We start from the raw sequence: 22,695 nt of genomic DNA on the forward strand, positions 1-22,695 counted from the left end.
CTTCCACCACCTCCTCCGGAAGCTAAGGACAAGGTCCTCAGAGCAAACTCAGAGAAACACGGTTCTGGGGCTGTGAGGATGGAAGCTGAAGCTCACGCTGGCGGGGGCAGATCAGGCACTCTAGGAAAGTGTCTGGATAACAGACAGTGTGAATTGTCCTCTGCATTTGGCAACCACTTTCAAGGGTTTGTGAGCCAGCAGTTACAACCTCTCCAGATGTCCTGCTTTGCCTGTGACCTCGCTGTGGCCCTGTCCCCTCTTGCTGGACCGCCCCTCTCCTGCTCACCTGCCCATCCACTGTGCCCAGACGTCCCCTCCACAGGACAGCTGCCCCAGCCCCTTTGCCCGCAGCTGAGATGAGCTCTGCGGGGGCCTTAATTTCTCACGCATGCTCTCCCCCGGGAGCTTCAGCCCCAACACCAGGCAGATGCGAGCCTCCCTCCAGGACTATTTCAGGGCTTACAGCTCTTACAGGGAACTCAAATCACTTTGACATGATATCATCAAATGGCCTAACAAACTCAAGCGGCCAGATGATAAGAACTTGTCGTATTAGACCCTCAAGGAAACAGCTGACCATTTCCCAAATCCAGGAAGCCTCTTGTTTCTGTGCTCACAGAGGCTGCTATGGCCAGTGTGGTTCAGACAGATACCAATGCCCACAGCGAGAGTGGCCTCCTGGACTCCCTGGACTTAAAGACTCTGACTCTGGGGAGCAATGCTGGAGCCAAGGGTGGAGCGGGGCCCTGGCGACACCCCCAGGACAGAGGGCAGGAGGAGAGGATACACAACCAGCTCTCCATCCCTGGAACTCTAGGCTTTGCAAGATTCAAAGGAGCATTGTTCTCGTCCCTGAGACCAGGGGACCGGAAGGAACTCCACTTTCCCAGGAGTGACCACTAGGGCCCCCAGATCCACTTCTCCTGGAGACATGTCTTCTTGGGGAGTGGGACATGGAGCAGAGGTCAGAGAGAAAACCAAAGTGTGAACATGCACAGGGAAGGAGGAGTGGGAAAGCCTGTGCAGACCACTAGTGGGTCCAGGACCAAGGACGGGGGCGGGATGGGGGGAGGGGTGGGGATCAGGACCAAGGACAGGAGTGGAGGAAGGTGGGAGTCCAGGACTAAGGACAGGTGTGGGGGCGGGAGGGGGCGGGCAGGGATGGTGGCTATGGTGGGCAAGGATGCAGCCCAGGCCCCTGGCAAGTGGGGAACTGGGGTGCTGGGAGGTAGCACAAGTAGGGCCAGGACATGCAGAGCTCTGGTGGGAGCGGGGGCGTGGGGCGCACGTGGCCGCCTTGAAGGTACAGTTGAGCATCAACACCAAGAACCACCTGTGTCCAGGGTGGCTGGGCTCCTCAGGGGAAGATCCACGGAAACGCAGAGACTCTGACAGATTTCCCAACTCGTGAGCAAACTCTAACCCAGGGACACCTGCCAATCTAACACCCCCCAAGTGGCCACGGGACTGAGGTAGAGATAAGTCTGAGGGGATGAGGAAGTCAGCGTGGACTCAGGGGCCAACCGTGGCCCACTCTGCTTGTGCAGAGGGTGTGGGCCACGTGAGGAGGGGCTGGCCTCCCAGGAAGCCCCCCGTGCTGAATCACAGGTGTTCCCACACAGGAGCGCAGCCCTGGCTCCCTAGGAAAGCGGCCCAGGGAGAAGCACCGCCTGGTCTGCGTGTTCTCTGCACAACTGGTACAAAGTGCAAAAGATAGTGAAAACCAAACTCTACCAAGATGCTTTTAAGATGAACACTTAAGGTCCTTTCCAGAGAACTCAGCAGGTCTCCCTTAGGCCAAAGGTCTTTCTTACACCGTCCTTTACAACCCAGCCCAAGGGTTAACAGTGCATCACACCCCAGGCCAGGTAGGGAGAGGCGGGCTGCCCCATGGGACCCTGGGTGGCATCAGTGCCAACAGCCTCACACCTGAGGGAGGGCTAGAGAAGAGATGCTTGGGGCAGGGGCTCTGGGCATCAGGGAGCATTGCTGGCGACTCTGGAAGGCAAAGTGGTGGAGACAAGAAATGGGGGCGGGGACTGGGGGCTCACCACTCCTGCAGGAAACGAGCCGAGGAAGGACAGGGGCTGGGGCAGGGAGGAGGGGCCTGGCTGTTGTCACAGGTCATGGTCACTCCTGCTGCCACGTCCCCAGCCAGGCTGCGGGCCAGGACCCAGAGAGGGGCACCTCTGAGCCCCCCAGAGCTGTTTTCAGGGCGACCACGTCTCCAGATAAATGACACCTGACGCACTTGTGCTGCAAAATCAGGGTCATACTTCGGCCAGAAATGGGGAGAAGAGAGACCCCCGCCTGCCCAGTGCTGTCATGCCTGTGCTGGCTCTACGGTGTCACCTCTGACTTTAAGGGGGGCCTCTGAGAACAGGCCCGTGGGCTTTTACTTTATGTGGGTGCTGCTCAGCGAGGGTCAGCCTCTGGAACCAGTCAGTGGGAGACGACAACAGTAACTTACGCTTGGCATAGACGTCTCGACAAGACACGCCCGTGATCTCCAGCTTCCGCAAGTTTTCACAAACGCCGTACTCTGTAACAAGAAATGTTTGCTGGGAATTACAGTCAAGAAAAGCAGCAGCAATAGAAAGACTAGGGGAGGGGGTGGGGTGGGCATGCCTCAGCCTTGGCCATGTCCTCCAAGCCTGACCCTTCTCCCACTGCGGAGGTTTTACGGGCCTTCTCCACACTCAGTCAACACCTCACTCACCGGTGAAGCCACTGTTCTATTTTTAGACAACACCACTCTGAATGAAACAGCAATATGCATTGTCTATTCTGATAAGCTCTGGAAACCTAATCGCTCAAACCCACAACCAGACAACCAGCTCATGAACACAATGAATGCTGTGTGTTCCCATGGAAATGAGACCATCACTGGTGTCCAGGTTCCACAAAGGCCCCCAGACCCTGGTGCAGCCACTGACTCTGAAGTGAAGACACAGCAGGGGCTGCCCAGGGTAGCCTTGAAGCAAAACCCTGATACCATCTCCACGACAGCACTCTACCCCACCTCAGGCAGGGGCCCCAGGCTCAGAGAGGTTGATGACTCAGCAGTCCTTCCAGAAGGCCAGCAAAGGGCTGTCCACCTCGTCACACCACAGCCCCTCCCGCTGCCAAGGCCTGGTCTTTTCAGTGGAACGTCTGACGTCAACCCAATGCTTCTATGGCTGCGAGGATTTCAACAGTGTCCCAGCCAAGCTCAAGCTGCAGACAGTGAAGCAGCCACTTGGGGCAAGGCGGTCACCACCTGGCAACCTCCCTGAGACCGGGCCTGTCTCCCTGCCTCCCCTGCTGACAAACAGCCCATGGCCTGGCTCGTGATCACACAAAAGCACACATGCTACCCTCCTGCCAAGAAGAATGTGGACTCCACTCCGGAGAGTCATGCAAGTCGCAAGAACTTGTGAGCAACTCGGTAGTGAAACATGCTGTGTGTGACCTGGGGCAGGGGTGACACCTGCATGTCACATGAGTCACCAGCAACCGAGAGGCCCCAAACCCTCTCAGACCACGTGGGGGATCAGCTGGAAGGGCCACTCCCGCCAGGGCCAGCGGTCGAGCTGGAGCGGGTCAGCCCCACACCGGACGGCCTTCATGAGTTCCTACCACAGCCAGGCGGCCGCCTGACAACCACGAGGCTGTCACCACCTTGGGTGCTCCCCATAAACAGTGTCCTTCCCTTGCACCAATGACAGTGAGCTCCAAAGCTGTCACCACACAAGACCAGCACCTCGGTCTGTTTGCTGTGTGGTTCTGAAAGGACAGCTCCTCCCCTGGCTTCCAGCAGCAACCAGTGCACATGGTCAACAAGACCTGCCTCTTACCGCCTCGCAGACACGATGGACATGATGGTTTGGGAGCCCACTGGGGGCAGGGGATGGGGAGCCTTCTCCTCTGAACTGTGCACTCTTTTTTTTTAATTTATTCTCTCATTTATTCTTTTTTTTAATTAATTTTTTTACTGAAGGATAACTGCTTTACAGAATTTTGTTGCTTTCTGTCAAACCTCAGCCTGAGTCAGTCATAGGTATACATATACCCCCTCCCTTTTGAACCTCCCTCCCATCTCACTCCTCTAGGTTAATACAGAGCCCCTGTTTGAGTTCCTTAGCCATACAGCAAACTCCCGTTGCACTTTTGTGATACACGCGGACACTGCTGGTGAGATGCAGGGCACAGACCAGAGATGCACCCGCACGTGCTCCGGCAGCCTGTATCTCGCTGAGGCATCGGTGCCGCCCCACGCACACCTCCCAGTGCCGAGTTGCTGAAGGCGGGTGACCTGGTCTGTCGTTTTCCTGTCTGAGTCCAGCAATCGTCCAACCTGAGGGAAACAACGCGCTGCCTCCCAACAACCACTCAAACTCTGGAGGACTGAAACACTGTGAATCTCTCTGCACAACGTGTCAAGAAAAGGCGCTGTTAATAGCACCCAGGAGACAAACCTGCACGAGCAGACAAACCAACCACAGAAAAGGCCACTGACAACGGGAGGAAAGCAAAGATATGACACAGTGCTAATAACTACAGCAGTGCTCAGTGGGTTTTCCTCAATGTTCCCCAAAGATGATACATTCACCAAAGCAGAACAAATTGGGTCATTCTGACCCAAATGTTCCTGCAAGAAATGTTTGGTATTTTCCATATGATAGGAAAGGCTTTTTTTTTTTTTAAACAATGGCTAGGAACAATTCCATATCCCCTGATAGTTCTATAAACCTTTCTGTAAGTCACTGAGGAAATGCCATAAAGTAGCGCTAAAGCCAGTGTACCTACACAACCACCGAGCCTCCCTCCCAGAAAAACTCACCCTTCTGCCCAAGATGGTTACAGTTAGCACATCAAACCATGCTACCCACAGCTGCTTTCTAATTGCCAGCAATTCAAAAACTTTCCTTGCTAAACTAGTACATCAGGCAGCTTGTGAAAGTCTTTTTTGAAAGTGTCTACTCTAAAACCAGCAACACAGTCTAAAAAAAAAAAAGGTTGGAAAGGGGGAGAAAAATGGCTGGCTGAGCTAGACTTGAGGAAATTTAAACATAGAATCCAGCTACCACCCTATTTCTGAGTACATTCTCAAAAGAGATGAAAGTAGACTCAGAGATGTGTGTTCACCCTTGCTTATAGCAGCACTGTTCACAGTAGCCAAGAAGTGGGGGCAAGCCCAGTGTCCATTGATGGATAACAGATAAGCAAAACAGGTCCATCCTCATAGTGGGATATTACTCAGCCTTAAAAAGGAAGAGAGGCAGACACGCGACACAGCCTGGCTGAACCTTGAGGACGCTGTGCTGAGTGAGATGAGCCCATCACAAAAGGGCAGTATTGTATGGTCCCACTGATACGAAGTCCCCAGAGGGGCCAGATTCATAGAGACAGAAGGTAGAAATGGAGGGTGCCAGGCACTGGGGGAGGGGAAACGGGGTGCGACTGTGTCATGGGGACGGAGCATCCGCTGGGGAAGATGGAAAAGTTCTGGCCATGGTGGTGATGGCTGCACAAGCACGTGAATGTATTTAATGTCGCTGAACTACCCACTTCAAAAAGGTCAAAGTGGTACATTTCACTTTGTGTATATGTTACCACAATTAAAAAAAAAATCAAATTGCCACTTCAAAATATTCCAAACAGGAAATTTCCAAAAAGCTATTTAACGCAAGTTTCGCCAAAAGGGAAAAACAGGCCAGGAATCTGGGCTGAGTCAACACTGAAGCTGCATCCTCCCGTGACCCGACCTCCAGGGGCTCCTGGCCCTCCTCACTCACTTCCCGTCCAGTGAGGTCCTCTCTGTCCAGGTTTTACCCAAGCCCCCACCCACAGACGACCTGTGGGGTGACCTGTGGGTGGAGCCAGCAGAGACAGACCTGGAGGCACAGGTGGGGGTCCGGTGCGGAGGCCACTGCACTGCCAGGCAAGGAAAAGGCAGAAGAAAAGCTGGGGGGGCCCAGTCGTGGCCCCCGGAAGGCAGCAGTGGGAGGAAGGGGGCTGGGGGAATGCGGCTGGGTCCTCTCCCACCTGCTGTAAACTCAGCTCCCCAAATAAAACCAAAAGGCAGTATTGATTGGAAATGTAGCTCATTTTTGTTTGTACTAGATTATGGGATAATTATAACCCTTAATAAAGTATGGTTGGAATTTCTGAGGCTAAAAAAGGAGACAGAGGCAGGGGTGGGAGCTGGTAGAGAAGTGGGGGGGTCCACCAGGCTTGGGGTGGGGGGGTTTCAGGCAACTGGCTCTCAGGCCTCCTGCTCCGAGGACACCCCTCCAACAGCAGAGCACTGGTTCCAAACTCCTGTGTGTCCTCCAGCTTGCTGCTTTCCTTAGCTGTTACTGTAACTGCATGAAATGCCTTTTTAAAGAAAAAAATAATAATAATGTAGCAGATCTGGAAAAGCACTTTGCAGCCAGCTCATCTCAGGATGGACGAATGTAAAAAGCAAAACTAGACACGGCCCATGGGCATTTCCTATTAAACACTTAGAATATTCGGGCTGCTAAGCAAACAGTTCCCCAGGACAGCTGATGCCACCTACACAGTCAATGCGACTTCTTCCCAACCAGCTCCACCTCTGCAAAGATGAACAGCCTCAGTGCCAACAGGAGCCTCACCCCTCCAGCCAGAAGATGCTAACCCTGTCCAGCTCCATGACAGGCACCCACTGGCCAAGGGAGCCCCACTCCCACTGGCCAAGGGAGCCCCACTCCCACTGAGGCCCATCTGTCATTCTTAAGACACTTCTTCCTGGTACACACACCCCTGCTGGGTCTCAGGGGGTTGAGACCTGAGACCAGGGGGTAAGCAGGAGTCTAACTCTGCCATCATGTTTCCCCAGACCTCCTCTCAGATTTCAAACACTCCCCGACACCCCACTAATATTCAGCAAGCAGGCCTGCTGGCTACTCCGGGTTCCTCCCCTGCCCATCACCGCGAGGTGGACAGTGAGGGCCCCACTGGCAAAGGATGCTGACTCATGAGTGAGAACCTAGGCCACCTCCTGGACCATTCCTGGGCTTCTCAGAGGACAGTGGTTCCTCCACAGTCCCAAAGACACACTCCTTCCAGCCAGAAAGACAAACCAAGATCCTCAACTGCATTACGTAACCACTTTGTAAACAAAGCGAAACAGTGAATACAGCCCAGCAGTTCTTCCTGGCAAGGCACCCGTGTTTGTCCAGTTAAACATGGCCAAGGGGGAATCTTGGCTCAGCACTTCCTGGGGGCCAGACGCGTCTTCTAGCTTGCTGTTCTGAGGCTAGCGATGTCCGCTAAGAGGAAGCGTCTCCTGTACCCCTCCTACTCTGCTAACTGGAAGGATTAGGTTTCTCTGTGGAGCAGCATACATGATTCAACTCCCAAAAATAAAGAGACTGTAGCCCTGTCACTGAGCAAAGGGACAGGATAAGAGCTTCCCTCCAGTTTTGAGACCCTGCTGTGTGTCCAGGAGGCAACCTGGCTTCCTCTTCTCCTGGTTGGGACAGGGATACTCCCACTACCTGGACAGTCTGTTTATACACCACCACCCACCCCACACCCCCAAAACAAGCAGGCTCAACAGGCATTGCTTAACGAGAACCATAAAATATTCCCAAAGCCAACAACCTGCCCACTTCACCTCCTCCCTGGATGATCCTTCCAAGCTCAGCCATATCTATCAAAAGCCACATTTTTCACATTTCATGTCAGCATACCAAACAGAACAGAAATAGTGTTTTCTTCTGTATGCAAAAACAAAATTAAATATTACTTTTGATTTTCCCATTTCTGTCATACAGCTCAAACATTATAGGGAAAGTATATTTCTAATTATGATGGAATTTCAGCCCACCTTAGACTTACAACTGATCAAAATATTATACAAATATTATTCCAGGGGTTACTGAGGCACTTACCATCAAGAGAAGAAATGGGCAAATTACATACTATAAACTTGAAACCTGACTTTATGTCTCTAATGTCTTTAGGAGTGAGCATTTCCTTTGTTTCTAAATATATCTTTTGCTATTATTTGAACGTTCTGAGTTGGAATCACAGTCTGAATTTTCTAGACGCATTAGCCTCAGGTAGACCTCACAAAGTGCTGCAGGGATGAACCATGTTAAAAATGGCCAGCGTTTCAAAATTCACTAACTAAATAGTAAAGTATTAACCAAGAAAAGCCTCATCAGGGTCAAAGGCAAAGAATGGACTTGGCTTCTGCCCTATGCTCTGAGAAATGATGGCTTATTTATAGCCCCACAAGCAAGTAACTGCAGGAGGCCTGGAGCCAAAGGAGTGATGCATCAAAACATGGCTGGGGCGGGGGGGGGGGGTGGGGGGCAGGGGTTGGAAACGGGGAGAGGCGAAACACAGCTCACTCCCGACCCTGCACCGCCTTGCAGGCCGGAGCTGCTCTGCTTTCCCATAAGGGGAAATATCACTTATTTGGTGTACTTGCCCCCAAAACAGAAGCACATATTTGGCTTCTGAGTAGCAACTTTCTTTCACCTGCCCAGAGAAACTATTTAATCCAACAGCTCTATTAGGCAGGGGGCTCAGAAAACCAAATTCTATAAAAACTACTGATTTATTATTGTTGATTTACTAGTGCCAGGACACTGAAAACTGTGAGATTCGCACTAGCACTGTAAACAGCCACCTCACTTTAAGTTTCTAGAGTCCCTCCCCCACCACCCTCCACCTGCCCCCGAGTCATCCTCTCATTTTAAAAAGAGCCCCTTGGAGAAGGAAATGGCAACCCACTCCAGTGTTCTTGCCTAGAAAAGCCCATGGACAGAAGAGCCTGGCGGGCTGCAGTCCATGGGGTTACATGGCTGAGCATGTGTGCACGAGGGTGAAAGGAGATGGGTTGGTAGCAATAAAGTGGTAGAACTAAAAAAAATAAAAATAAAATAAAAAGAGCCTCTGACTCGCATGTCTTGCCCACAGCCCAAAACTCTTAGAAGCAATAAAACACAGGGGTAAGAAAAAAAAATGTTTTTAATTAAAAAAAATTTTTAAAACAAAACACAGGTGCTTCCCCACACCCCTTTCTATGGCTTGTCTTCTCCTTTGGGAAAACTGATTATCAAAACACAGAAAGCAAAGGTGCATACTCCGAGCAGTAGATGTGTACACTCACTAACGCCTCACTTGTCCTCCCAGGACACTAACAAGCGTCAGGGTTGGACCTGGGGCTTCAGAGCCAGGAACTCCGGTAGGCTGTGACCACCTACCCCCTGCACCCCAAGGCTGGGACCGCTTTGACTTTTGCCTCTGTGCACAAGACTTTGACCTTATCTCCCACCACAACCAAATGTCTAGTTCAGAATGGAAGATGTTTAGGTGCTCAGAGAAATGAGACTTGTCTCACACACGACCGTTCTTATACATATTCCAGTCGTGATTAGACTAACCCTAATGGGATGCTATGAATGCCACATAGGACTGCCAACCATCCAATGTTGGACCCATTGGAAGTTGAAGTTGGAAGTTGAAGTTACCAGAACAAACAAGTGAAACTGAAGACCTGGCTGTTGACAACCTCCATAACCTCGGGATGAAAAATGATTACTTAAACCGAAAGCTACCAGTGCATAACTTTGATTAATGCTGTAACTTTTGCAAAAGTGACTGTAAGTGAAGTTTGAAAGTAAAGGACTATTGACTATGAGAAAAAGTTTTGTATATATTAAATAGAAATCGATCCAGATTAAATTAAATAAAACCTGCAAATCAATAATAATAATAAAAAAATAACAATGGGGGAAAGGGGCAAAGATTAAGGATACACAAATAAGAGAAACCAAAAAGTGCCAATAATTCTATTTTTTTAAATGTGCATCTTCATGAGTTATCAGCTATCTGCAAATTAAATGAGATGCTGTTTCTCACCCAGACTGGCACAGATTTTTAGAAACGAATGATTCAAACCAGAAAGAATTTAGGGGACACTGGATTAAACAAGATAATGAACCCAGACCACAAAGGCAGCTCTGTGATGAGCACGGAGCACTCCTGTTACCTTCAGTGTCTTGCCTGTGCATGCCTCGTGACAGGTGTGCAAAGAGGAAAATACACGTGTTAATATCTGGAGTGAAAAATCACCCCCCCCCACCCTCCGCAAGGTAACTGGCCAGTTTCTAGCAAAACTACAAAACTCAGAGCCCACTACTCCAGCGACACCAGTTCTGGATATATTCCTCAGAGAAATTATCAAATTTAACTGCATCCAAGGAAACATATGAGATTGTTCACTATCACACTGTATGCAATGAGAAAAACAGAAATGAGCAAAGGACCACACACTGCCATCTCCAAATTATGAACCACCACACAGTGCTCAAGAAGATGGAACCAGATTTAAATGTATTAACATGGACAGAATTTAAAAACACAAGTTGACAGATAAATAATACTCATGGATGATGTATTTCTGAAAAACTAAAACACTGTAAGACAATGTTGGGGGTGTTACAGGTATATGTACACACAAGAAAACTCAACCCACAAGCATGGCTGCTTCTTGGGAGTGGGAAAGACAGGGCTGACCTGGAGGGATTTGAGAGCTGGCTAGAAGGCTTTCTTTTTTTAAAAAAAGGGAGAAAAATCAAAAGCAAATATGACAGAAGACTTAACTGTTATTTACTGGGGGTGACTAAGAAGGCGTCTGCTTTACCACGTTTCTCTTTCATTTTTTTAATTTCTCAAAGTGAAAATTCTCCCGGCTGCCAGGCCACCTTGGTGAAGAGGCGGCCTTGGCCCAGCTGTCACGGTGTCTGCTGTCCCCAGAGAGCTGCGCTGAGAGGCACAAAAGCAGGAAAGGAAGGGTTAAAGGGTCATCCTCCACCTGCCCCTGTGTCCTTCTACATCTTCAGGACTTTTCACATTTCCACTAGAAGTTGTAAGAACCTGTCCTGAGCTGTACCTCTGGTTAATTTTACTCTATGGCACACCTCTGAGCTTTCTGGTCACACGAAGACTTGTTACCCTCTGTTCCTACATATCTTACAGTTTCCCCAGAGACAACCCCCTAGAGACCACCACACAGGTTTGGCTGACTGATGGAGAAACTGCAATGCTCAAAGCAACATCTATGACAAATCTGGGACTCACAAGGGTACAAAATGCAAAACAAAGCAAATGAAAAGGTGGAACTCTCTTTGTCTCTGAAAGAGGTGAAATTAAAATGGCCATGAAGCATCATCACCAGTTAGGGTGTGAGGGCTTCATCTGTATTATCTCATTTAACCCTCAAAGTCACCCTACGGGGGCAGCACTTCCCAATAACACTTGGGCCAGGAAAGCAGCATGTCCAGGAACTCAGAGTAGATAAACAGAGCCTAGCCACTGACGACCAATCCTGAGGGTTGACCACTAAGCTTTATGGTATAAAGATGATGAACTGACTGACCCCCCTCTGGAGTGGATTCGGGGAAATAAGCCTTCTCGTGAAGTCTTCCTGGGGATGTAAATACCAACAGCTGGGCAATGAGTACGTAAGGTGTTATCAACATGCACAGCCTCCCTGCTGCCCACAACCCCACTTTAGAAAGCTACACCCCAAGAAGATAGTCTCAGAAGTTCTAAAAGGTACACCTAAGTCCCACAAATTCCTATAAAATGCAAAAGCAGTCTCGATGGCACAAGGAAAAACTGCAAGCTTAAAAGTCTAATAGTAAAGAACTAGCCTGTTGCATACACAGGCAGTAGAACACTATGAAGCTTTTTTATACTGAACCCTCTATGAGATCATAAATGATACGGTCCCATTTACGGAGAAATGTGTCCATGACTCTGCATGTGCATACGGAGAGACAGTTTCCAAAATTTTGAGTGGTTTATCTTTGATAGCAGGGACCTCTGACGATTTTTTACTTTCTTCCCTTTGTTGTCCTTCATTGTTTGATTTTTCTTCTTACCTATCCTTTTTACTGAAACTCTAGAGTTTAATGAACAGCAGAGATCTGTCAACGTTCAAGTGAATACAGAGCCTTGAACTCCGGGTTAAGTAAAGCTGTTTTCAGGGGATTTGTTACAAAACTATTCACCACCCTCACTTCGGACATCATCATCCCTGAGCGGGGCATACGCTCCAGCAATGTCTGCCTCACAACCCACCGCTTCACAGACCAGGTCCTCGCCTTCGAGACCGTCCAAACCCTCGGGCTCCACTAACTATTCAAGTTCACCCTCATCGATCTCGTCAGCTCCGCCCCAAGGACTGGGGACCGAGAAGGGTGTCACGGACGTCAGCTACCTCCCAGGCCTAAACCCAGCCCCAGCTTGCGTCACTGCCCTCGGCGTCCTGGCCCCCGTAGCTGGGGGACCCCCTCACTCCTCTCTGAGCACCCCATGAACTCCACCGCGTCCGGAACCCATCCCCCAGATCTGTGGCAGGGACCCCCGGGGTCACAGCAGCCCCCGGTGGCTGGGACCTTGCCCCCTGGATCCCTGTTCGGTGGCAGATGCCCTTCCACAGCCCGAGGGGACCCCACCCCAGCCCCTCCCAGCCAGGCCCCCTGGGGCCCAGGCCCCGCCCCGGCGCACTCACCCTCCCGGCAGCGCCGCCTCCAGATGGTGTCAGTGTGCAGGATGCGTCGGAACTTGGTGCAGACCTGGGCCAGGCTGGGCAGGTCGGTGCCGGGCAGCGACGCGAAGATCTCCACCAGCAGCTCGGGCGGCAGCTCCAGAAGCGAGCATCGCGGGGGCGACGAGGGGCCCGCGCTCTGGCCGCCCCCGGCCCCGGACAGCGCCGCCGCGCCCGCCTCGATGCGCTCCTCCTCGGGGTCCGTGTCCGGTTCGCTGTCGGCCGCCGCGGTCTCGGCCGGGTCCCGGCGCTGCTGGCGGCGCCGGCATCCCCGCGACGGGCCCACGCCGCAGAGGCGAGCGCACACCGCCATGCCGGCGACTGACGGCCGCCGCGCCGCCGCCGCCCGTGCGCACGCGCCGCCTGAGAGCCGAGCCCCGCCCGCCCCGCCGGAGAGCCCGGCCCCGCCACGCCACGCCCAGCCCCTCCAGGGAGCCTTATCCCCGCCCCCAGGAGCGCGGAGTCCCGCCCCCCGGGGGAACCGAGCACCGCCCCTGGAAGAGCCCTGCCTCGCCACGCCCCGTCAGAGAGCCAAGCCCCGCCCCCAGGGGACCAAGGCACGCCCCTTGGATTCGAGGCCCCGCCCCGCCCGACAGCCAAGCCCGCCTCTAGTGCATTGCCGACATCCCCATCTGGAGCTTGGCCCCGCCCACCAGGAGGGACCCGAAAAGTCTTAGGATGGCGTAGCCGGAAAGCCCCCTTCCTCGACCGCCCTTCGGGGTTCATTAGGCCCCTCTCCTCGCAGCCCCACCGGTCCCAGGCGGCCCTGGCCTCCGCTTACCTGAGGACTGCGGGCCTCCCATCGCGCGCCCGGACAGAGCACGGGAAAGGAATGTCACCGACAAACGCGCGACGGCCGCCCTTTCCCAACTGAGCGCACACGGCGGGTAGGCAGTAGTTGGCGTGCTGCCGGTTGTGAGGGCCGAACCCACCACCTCCTGAGTACGGGACTGACGAGCTCTCCCAGAGGTCAGCCTGAAGACTCTACGAGGGACCTTCCCCTCCCGCGGAGAATGCCTCAAGAAGGCCCGAAGGCCCCCTCGAGAGCTCCCCCCAAGGATCCCCAAAGAACCCCCTGGGAAGGCCGAGGACCCCCAGGGAAATCAGAGGACACCTTCTCTCGAGGACCCTCCGGGAAGGCCTCAAGGAACCCCCCAAAGAACCCCCTGAGGATCCCCAAAGAATCATCCAGGGAAGCCCAGAGGACACCTCCCCAGGATCGTCCCAGGAGGGCCCCCAAAGAGACCCCTGGGAATTCCAAGAACTCTCCAGAAAGACCCTGAGGACCCTCTGGAGAATCTCCCATAAAGGCCTGGAAGACAGTCCTCCTACAACCCCCATGAAGGCTCAGAGGATACCAGCCCCAGACCCTCCAGGAAGGCCTGAAGGAGCCCTCCTAGAACCCCCAGAACTTCTAAAACCCCCCAAGCACCCTTCCATGAGGAACCCCCCAGGGTAGCCCAGAGGACACTCTTCTGAGAACCTCCCAGGAAGGCCTGGAAGAACTCCCCAGAGGACCCCAAGAACCCCACCAAAAGGTTCAAAACACCCCCAGTGTACACCTCAAGGAACCCCCCTCAGAGAACAATCCAGGATGTGCACAGGGACACCCCCACCACACTTCCCCATGACCCAGAAGGGTCATGTAAGATGTGATTAGGGGAACAGCACAAACTTATGGCACCTGGAACTACTTAAGCCAAGTCGGACCCTAAATTGGCTATCTTTTATCTAAAAACTGACATTCACTTATTTCTACCCTGATTGCAACGAAAAGGGGAAATCACTCTAGGTGTGTAGTCTATATGATCTTCAGTTCAGTTGCTCAGTCGTGTCCACCTCTTTGCTACCCCATGGACTGCAGCACACCAGGCCTCCCTGTCCATCACCAAATCCTGGAGTTTACTCAAACTCATGTCCATCCAGTTGGTGATGCCATCCAACCATCTCATCCTGTCACCCCCTTCTCCTCCCGCCTTCGATCTTTCCCAGCATTAGGGTCTTTTCCAGTGAGTCAGTTCTTCACATCACGTAGCCGAAGAATTGGAGTTTCATCTTCAGCATCAGTCCCTCCAATGAATATTCAGGACTGATTTCCTTTAGGATGGACTGGTTGGATATCCTTGCAGTCCAAGGGACTCTAGAGAGTCTTTTCTGACACCACAGTTCAAAAGTGTCAATTCTACAGTGCTTAGCTTTCTTTATAGTCCAACTCTCACATCCATACATGACTACTGGAAAAACCATAGCTTTGACTAGATGGACCTTTGTTGGCAAACTAATGTCTCTGCTTTTTAATATGCTGTCTAGGTTGGTCATAGCCTTTCTTCCAAAGAGCAAGTGTCTTTTAATTTCATGGTTGCAGTCACCATCTGCAGTGATTTTGGAGCCCCAAAAATGAGGTCTGTCACTGTTTCCACTGTTTCCCCATCTACTTGCCATGAAGTGATGGGACTGGATGCCATGATCTTAGTTTTCTAAATGTTGAGTTTTAAGCTAACTTTTGCACTCTCCTCTTTCACTTCCATCAAGAGGCTCTTTAGTTCTTCACTTTCTGCCATAAGGGTGGTGTCATCTGCATATCTGAGGTTATTGATATTTCTCCTGGCAATCTTGATTTCAGCTTGTGCTTCATCAAGCCCAGCGTTTCTCATGATGTACTCTGCATATGAGTTAAATAAGCAGGGTGACAATATACAGCCTTGACATACTCCTTTTTCTATTTGGAACCAGTCTGTTCCATGTCCAGTTCTAAGTGTTGCTTCCTGACCTGCATACAGATTTTTCAAGAGGCAGGTCAGGTGGTCTGGTATTCACATCTCTTGAAGAATTTCCCACAGTTTATTGTGATCCACACAGTCAAAAGCTTTGGCATAGTCAATAAAGCAGAAATAGCTGTTTTTCTGGAACTCTCGCTTTTTCGATGATCCAATGGATGTTGGCAATTTGATCTGTGGTTCCTCTGCCTTTTTTAAATCCAGCTTGAACATCTGAAAGTTCACAGTTCACATACTGCTGAAGCCTGGCTTGGAGAATTTTGAGAATTACTTTGCTAGCGAGTGAGATGACTGCAATTGTGCGGTAGTTTGAGCCTTCTTTGGCATTGCCTTTCTTTGGGATTGGAATGAAGACTGACCTTTTCCAGTCCTGTGGCCAGTGCTGAGTTTTCCAAATTTGTTGGCATATTGAGTGCAGCACTTTCACAGCATAATCTTTCAGGATTTTAAATAGCTCACCTGGAATTCCATCACCTCCACTAGCTTTGTTTGTAGTGATGCTTCCTAAGGTCCACTTGACTTTGCATTCCAGGATGTCTGGCTCTAGGTGAATGATCACACCATCATGGTTATCTGGGTTGTGAAGGTCTTTTTTGTATAGTTCTGTGTATTCTTGTCACCTCTTCTTAATATCTTCTGCTTCTGTTAGGTCCATACCATTTCTGTCCTTTATTGTGCCCATCTTTGCATGAAAATTTCCCTTGGTATCTCTAATTTTCTTGAAGAGATCTCTAGTCTTTCCCATTCTATTGTTTTCCTCTATTTCTTTGCATTGATTGCTGAGGAAGGCTTTCTTATCTCTCCTTGATATTCTTTGAAACTCTGCATTCAAATGGGTATATCTTTCCTTTTCTCCTTTGCTTTTCGCTTCTCTTCTATTCACAGCTATTTGTAAGGCCTCCTCAGACAACCATTTTGCCTTTTTACATTTCTTTTTCTTGATCACTGCCTCCTGTACAATGTCATGAACCTCTGTCCATAGTTCTTCAGGCACTCTGTCTATCAGATCTATATGATCTTGCCGTGCCCTAATTACCTTGTTTACTGTGCTCGAGGGTAATGTGGGTTCTAGAGGGGAAGCCAGCTGGGGACTGGGGTAGGGGTGAAAGACACAAAGCCTTCCTGTGACAGTGGCTTCCCCTTAAGCAGCACTAATAACAAGAAATTGTCATTTCCAGAGAGGAGGATGCTATTATGAGATTATGGGAGCAGACCTCTGCCTGGGTGGGCCCAACTCCTTTCTGGTCCAGACTGACCACTGGTCCTGAAGTGCTGGAGCAACTGCCCGGAGCCCATATGGAAGCTAAGAATCCACAGACCACCCCAGTGTTTCTGGTCAGTGTTGCTATTTCTACTCAGATTAAAAAATAATGACCCTACCAGTTCCCTGGGCCCAGCCTCCACAAGGTCCTGGCTCTTCACTACCTCCCTAAGGAGGTCTCCAAGCAGAAAAGACAGCTGCCTACCTCAGTCCACAGAATCCCATAAACAGGGAAGTGCATCTTTTGACAAAAGTAACAAGGCTGGACTTCAAACCTTGACCATCTCAGCTGGGGGCAATTGAAAAACAACTTGTGACTGCCTTCCCTGTATCTGGGTGTTTTTTAGAACTGTCCTCCAGCCTGTTACCAGAACTCTCTTCCTGCAAATGGTAACACAGAAACAAAAGAAGAGTCATGCTTCACTCACCTATTTAATATTAGTATCTAATGGTCACGTCACACAGAGTACTTCACAATCCAGGCCTAACTTCCAGGTCTGGCAGCATCTCCTGTCTCCAAACATCTCTCAGTGGGAGCCACCCAGTTCCTTAGTGGAAACGCACCATGCCTTGTCACATCCCTGCCCCTTGTTCAAGCTGTCTCCTCTGCCAGGAAAACCCTCTTCCCAGTCTGTGCCAGTACACATTGACCCCTTCCACCTTGTCCTCAAATGGTACCCCTTCCCGGAATGTCCCTTTATTACTGCACCATCGTTTGTTTTATTACAAACATTTGCTTCCTTTGGTAGCTAGCTGTATCCTCTGTATCCTCACTAGCTGTATCCTCTGTTACATGACAGACATGCTAGTGTACATCATGTAGTAGGCAAATGTGTACTGACTCAATGCTGGTTGAGTGAAGAACAAACAACTGGCTAGATGGCTACAAAGGGAGGAATGTGAACCAAACAGATTTAAAGAAGCCTTGTGGATCATCACCATCCCCATCCAAGCTAGGAAGTCTCTCAACAAACAGAAATGCGTCAACTCATGTGATAAGTATTTACAGAATGCCTGACTAACCTACATGCTATGTTCTGCGTGGATCCACAGATTATAAAGCATGCACTTTGCTGCTGTATATTTCAATGTTTTTTTTTAATCTGTCTACTCACCACTAGGTCCTATTAATAAAATATTCTAGAAGAGTTTTAGGGTATATTAAAATGTACAAAATAATTTGGTTAAGTTTCCATCTTTCAAAGAATGGTTAAACTATGTTCATGATTTGAATTATGTATAATTCAGTTAAAAGGTATACCTAAATCTACGTTTTTGACAGCAGGAACAATAAAAGACTGTGTACAATAATGCACAAAGATGTTAAAGGTTTGAATTCGTGCTGACCATTAGAACAGAAAGAAATGGATGACCATGAGAACTGTGGTAATCCATAATGGAGGAGAAGAACCAGAAGGGAAGACTTATAGCAGAAAACAATTACACATTGAACCCTGAAAGTTTTGTGTCCTTGAAGCTTTTACAGCCCGTTATGTAGAACCGGATCCTTTACAAAAAAGGCCAAAGAGGATACATTCATGCTAAAGTGAGGGAAGATTAGATAGAAGAGATCTTTTTTAATGGAAATTTTTAAAAATTGTATGCAATTTTAAAGGTTACTTTTTCTTACAGTTATTACAAAATATTGGCTATATTCCCTGTGTTGTACAGTACACCTTTGAGCCTATCTCACACCCAAAAGTTTGTGCCTCTCTCTCCCACTCCTGTGTTGCCACCTTCCATGGTAACCACTAGTTCGTTCTCTGTGAGTCTTCTTCTTTTTGTTATATTCACTAGTTTGTTGTAGTTTTATTTTTTTTCCAAGAAAGCAAAGTGAGGATTTATTAAGTGAAAGTATGCTCACGGTGGGAGAGCAGGCAGACTCAGGTGAGTAGCTGCCTCACTTGTTGTATTTTTTAGATTCCACATATAAGTTTGTGCCTCCCACTCCCCACACCTCTTGTGCCCCTCCCTCACTTTTTCCACTGATAACCACTAGTGTTTGTTCTCCGTGTTTGTAAAGTCTGCTTCTTTTTTTGTATTTTGTTTATATTTTTTTGTATTTGTTGTATTTTTTTGGATTCCACATATTAGTGATATCATACAGTATTTGTCTTTCTCTCTCTGGCTTATTCCACTAAGCATAATGTCCTCCAAGTCCATCCATGTTGCTGCAAATGGCAAAAATTTTGTTCATTTTTATGGCTGACTGTATGTGTGTATGTACCTCACATTTTTACCCATTCATCTGTTGATGAATGTTGTAGACACTTAAGTTACTTTTATATCTCAGCGATGGTAAATAATGCTGATATGAGCATTGGGGTATGTGTATCAATATCTTTTTTAATTAGTGGGGTTTTTTCAGATATATATCCAGGAGAGGAATTTCTGGGTCATATGGTAGTTCTGAATATTCATTGGAAGGACTGATGCTGAAGCTGAAGCTCCAATAGTTTGGCCACCTGATTCAAAGAACTGACTCATTGGAAAAGACCCTGATGCTGGGAAAGATTGAAGTTACGAAGAAAAGGGGATGACAGAGGATGAGATGGTTGGATGGCATTACCAACTTGATGGATATCAGTTTGAGCAGGCTCTAGGAGTTGGTGATGAGCAGGGAAGCCTGGCATGCTTCAGTCCATGGAGTGGCAAAGAGTCAGATACGACTGAGCAACTGAACTGATGGTAGTTCTGTTTTTAATCTTTTGAGAAACTTCCATACCATTTTCCACAGCAGTTGCACCAGGAGATCATTTGTTTTACCAAATGACTACATGCTCCCAATACAGTCCCTCATGGGACTACAAGAGAGAACTCTTTGTTAGTGAGAAATGTTACCTAAGGAAATTAGTAGTGTACAGGGCAAGGCATTTTTCAACTGATTGCTTCAAACGTCATGGAAAATAGTAGTTCTTGGACTTAAGAAAGCCTTGTTAACTTCCTCTTGCTGGTTCTCAGAATCCAGATTTGAAAATGGCATCTGCTCAGAAGAAATAATCAAGGTGAATGGAGAGAAGAGAAAATAGTCAAAGGCTAAACAAGAGATTTGGTGTGTAAAATAAGAGTCTCAACAGCAGCATTTATGGGCAAAAGCTGGAAAAAAAGCAGTCCTTAAGAATTTGTTTACAATTAAAGGAACAAACGACTATAACAAAGAAAAAGGCCTGTGAAAGGCCAGCCGGTTCCATGAACTGTTACACGCTCACTTAAGAGATAGTATTAGGTTGTAGGAGTGATTTGAGATCGCTTTCCTGCAGTCACCAGGGTGCTGATTTCAGAAGTTGTACAGGAGAGCCAGGGCATCATGGGAGAGGAAGTTCTCCTCGGCCATGCCTCTTTTGCTCTGGACAATCCCTCCTGGACCTGGTGAAGACATTCCGAAAGACTGCCAGCTGTGGAGCGTCATCTGCAACACCCTCCTGGCTGAATCCTTTCTGAGAATAGCCAGGACACTGCTCTTGAGCAATACTTGTTTGTTTACTTGTGCTAAAGAGCAGGGATGACACAAGACTGATTGGACCAACAGCCAATAGTAGCCCAGACAACAAGGAGGGTGGAATATCTCTCCCAATCAGAAAGAGAAGAGGCGGGACAGGCCAGGCAGGCCTGAAGAGCTGAACTTAAAGCTCAGTGTGACTTGCCCTCCATACTGAGTGTGGCAAAATAACCCTAACGTGTTCTGTACTGCAGGTTAACGTTTTATGCCTTATTTACAGATTCGCAGAAATAGCGGTAGCATGATTTACAGCATTACTTCACTAATGCTGGGACATCATATTCTAGCAGATACCTTATATCCCCCACAACTATGGTCATTTCATGTTAAGAAAAAAGGAACAGGGTGAGAGCTATTTAAAACTGACCCTGCTTGGCTTTCTAGAATAATTATGTGATAGTTAAAAAGTACCATGAGGTTTCTGGAGAAAGTACTGAATAAATTCACATGACAGATTTGTTCTTCTGTATATTATGTAGACTATTTAAAAGATGAGTCATATTTGCTATTTGTTTAAAAATAAATCTTGCTATGCTTATATTAACTAACTTAAAATAATTCATGAGTGATGTTAACTGACCACTCAGAATATCATTTACTACACTGAATGTCTATTGAACTGCAATCAGAGGGCACAGGAAATTTTTCACATTCAAGCACATTTGTTTTCAAAATTTATGTGAAGTTACAGTACTTCTTAGCTGATATTTGTTTGCATGTAACAAAGTAGTCAACTTTAAATATAATTTATTTCAATATGCTTTTCTTTCAGGCTCATGAGGTAACTTTACACACCAACTGCTTTAAATGATTTTCTGAGATACCTATGGGGTTGTGTGCTTTTAAATTCAAGTAGGAATTTAAGATAAGACCATACCAATCACTGTTAATATGGACTTCAGTACTTGAAAAATCATAGAGTAATCCTGTCCCATCACTGTAATAGCCCTTGTGGTAATCCCTGGGGCAGTGAACCCAAGGCTTGAGGTAATTTGGTAAAGCTTTATGGATGCCTAAGGGACCAGAAAATATGAAACCCTTCTTACCCTCCCCCCCAGTTCCATATGCCTGATATCGATTTTTTTTTTTTTTTCACTCTTCTTGCACTGGGAGCAGTTGTCCAGCAAGGGAACAAAAAGTCCATTTCTTACAAGGTAGCAATTAAGCCAAAAAAGTACTCACCAGTCAATATGCAATATCATAAAAACCCAGAAAAGAAAACAATACACTGTCCACACTCTCATGGAGACTTCGAAACTGATCATTTTGTGTTTGGCAGAAGTGGGTACTCTTACTGAATTCCCCCCATCCCAATCTTTGCAGAATAAATACAAAAATACTAAGAATGCTCATGGAACTTAAAACCTCCCTTTGGAAACCAGATAGAATGTTTAAGTCCTCTTTATTTTTTAACGGGATTCTATATAGTCTTGTTTTTTAAAAATTTATTTGCTAATTTTATTTGGCTATGCCAGTTCTTAGTTGTAGCGGGCAGGATCTTTGAGTCATGATCTTGCAACATTTGAACCCTTAGTTGCAGCATGTGGGATCTTACTCCCCAGCCAGGAATAGAACCCAGGCCTCCTGTATTGAGAGCATGGAGTCTTAGCCACTGGACCACCAAGGAAGTCCCTAAGTCCTCTTTATTAACTGTACCTTATCAGAGATTTTTCAAGGTAAAGAATTCTGACAGAAAGGGGCGGGGGGAACCTGGGAAAGTAACATATGCACAATACAGTGTTCTTTTGTGAAGTGACACAGTACAGAGCCACAACTAACATCGTTGTTCTGGCAGTGGGGGGTAATTATACAACAGACTTGGCTTCTCTGTAAAGGAAGAAATTCCAGCTGCACTGGAACCTTTTTGAGAGCTATGTTTTAGTAGGTTCTGTAAGTTGGTATAATAAATGTTCATTAGTACAATCCAATTACTTTATCCAACAGACATTATAAGAAAGGCTTTTTCCAAACTCAAAAAAGGGGAGAAGTCCAAGATATTAAAAAGATATTAAAAAATATTAAAAAGCAAAAACAGTCAAAGAATCAAGTACTGTTCATTCACATACCTGTTTATTAGATGTTTGAACTGGGCAATAACTGTCTTGCTCACTAAACGCTTCATAGAGATCTATATTCTACCAGGTCACTTCCATCTGCTCCTCAGAAAACACCTGGAGTTCTAAAATAGAGTACAAATGAGTCTGAGACTGAGAAAAATGGTTAGGTATTCAAGGTAGTTGCGCTAGTTAGTTATTGAAAGACTGTGAGGACTGAATATGGGTAAGGCTCGCTATTTGAGAGAAGAGCGGAGATCAGTGAAAGGTAGTGAACTCTGCCAGGTGTGGACAGGCCGGCGCCCTGCCATTGCAGGTGATGCCCAGGGCCCCCTCCACTCCAGAAGTCACCTAAGGCCGGATGTCAAGCCCAGGGCACGGACTTTCTCCAAAGCCAGACTCGACTAACCATAACCTGAAATAACGCAGTTTTGGCTCTTTTCCCAGTTGGGACAATGTGTGCTGGAAGTTACCAGTTGACAGTTTCCTTAGAAAAGAAAACTGAGATGTCCTTGACGTGGAAAGCC

The 22,695-nt window shown here is 48.2% G+C and overlaps 1 protein-coding gene across 3 annotated transcripts in view; it reads right to left on the bottom strand.

Moving 5' to 3' along the window:
* Nucleotides 1–12,902, bottom strand: part of FBXO31 (F-box protein 31) — a 34,039-nt gene extending 21,137 nt beyond the window's left edge. The window contains exons 1-2 of one of the 3 annotated variants that reach the window (XM_061138332.1): nucleotides 12,542–12,902; nucleotides 2,471–2,542 (exon numbers count right to left, since the gene is read on the bottom strand). In XM_061138332.1, the coding sequence (XP_060994315.1) occupies nucleotides 2,471–2,542; nucleotides 12,542–12,890 (421 nt within the window). In that variant the 5' untranslated portion in view covers nucleotides 12,891–12,902. The remainder of the gene's footprint in view (nucleotides 1–2,470; nucleotides 2,543–12,541) is intronic. The other 2 variants (XM_061138331.1, XM_061138333.1) reach the window with 2 other exon arrangements.
* Between the last annotated feature and the right edge of the window lie 9,793 nt (nucleotides 12,903–22,695).

The sequence above is a fragment of the Dama dama genome, chromosome 4, assembly GCF_033118175.1.
Source record: "Dama dama isolate Ldn47 chromosome 4, ASM3311817v1, whole genome shotgun sequence".
NCBI classification, from domain to species: domain Eukaryota; kingdom Metazoa; phylum Chordata; class Mammalia; order Artiodactyla; family Cervidae; genus Dama; species Dama dama.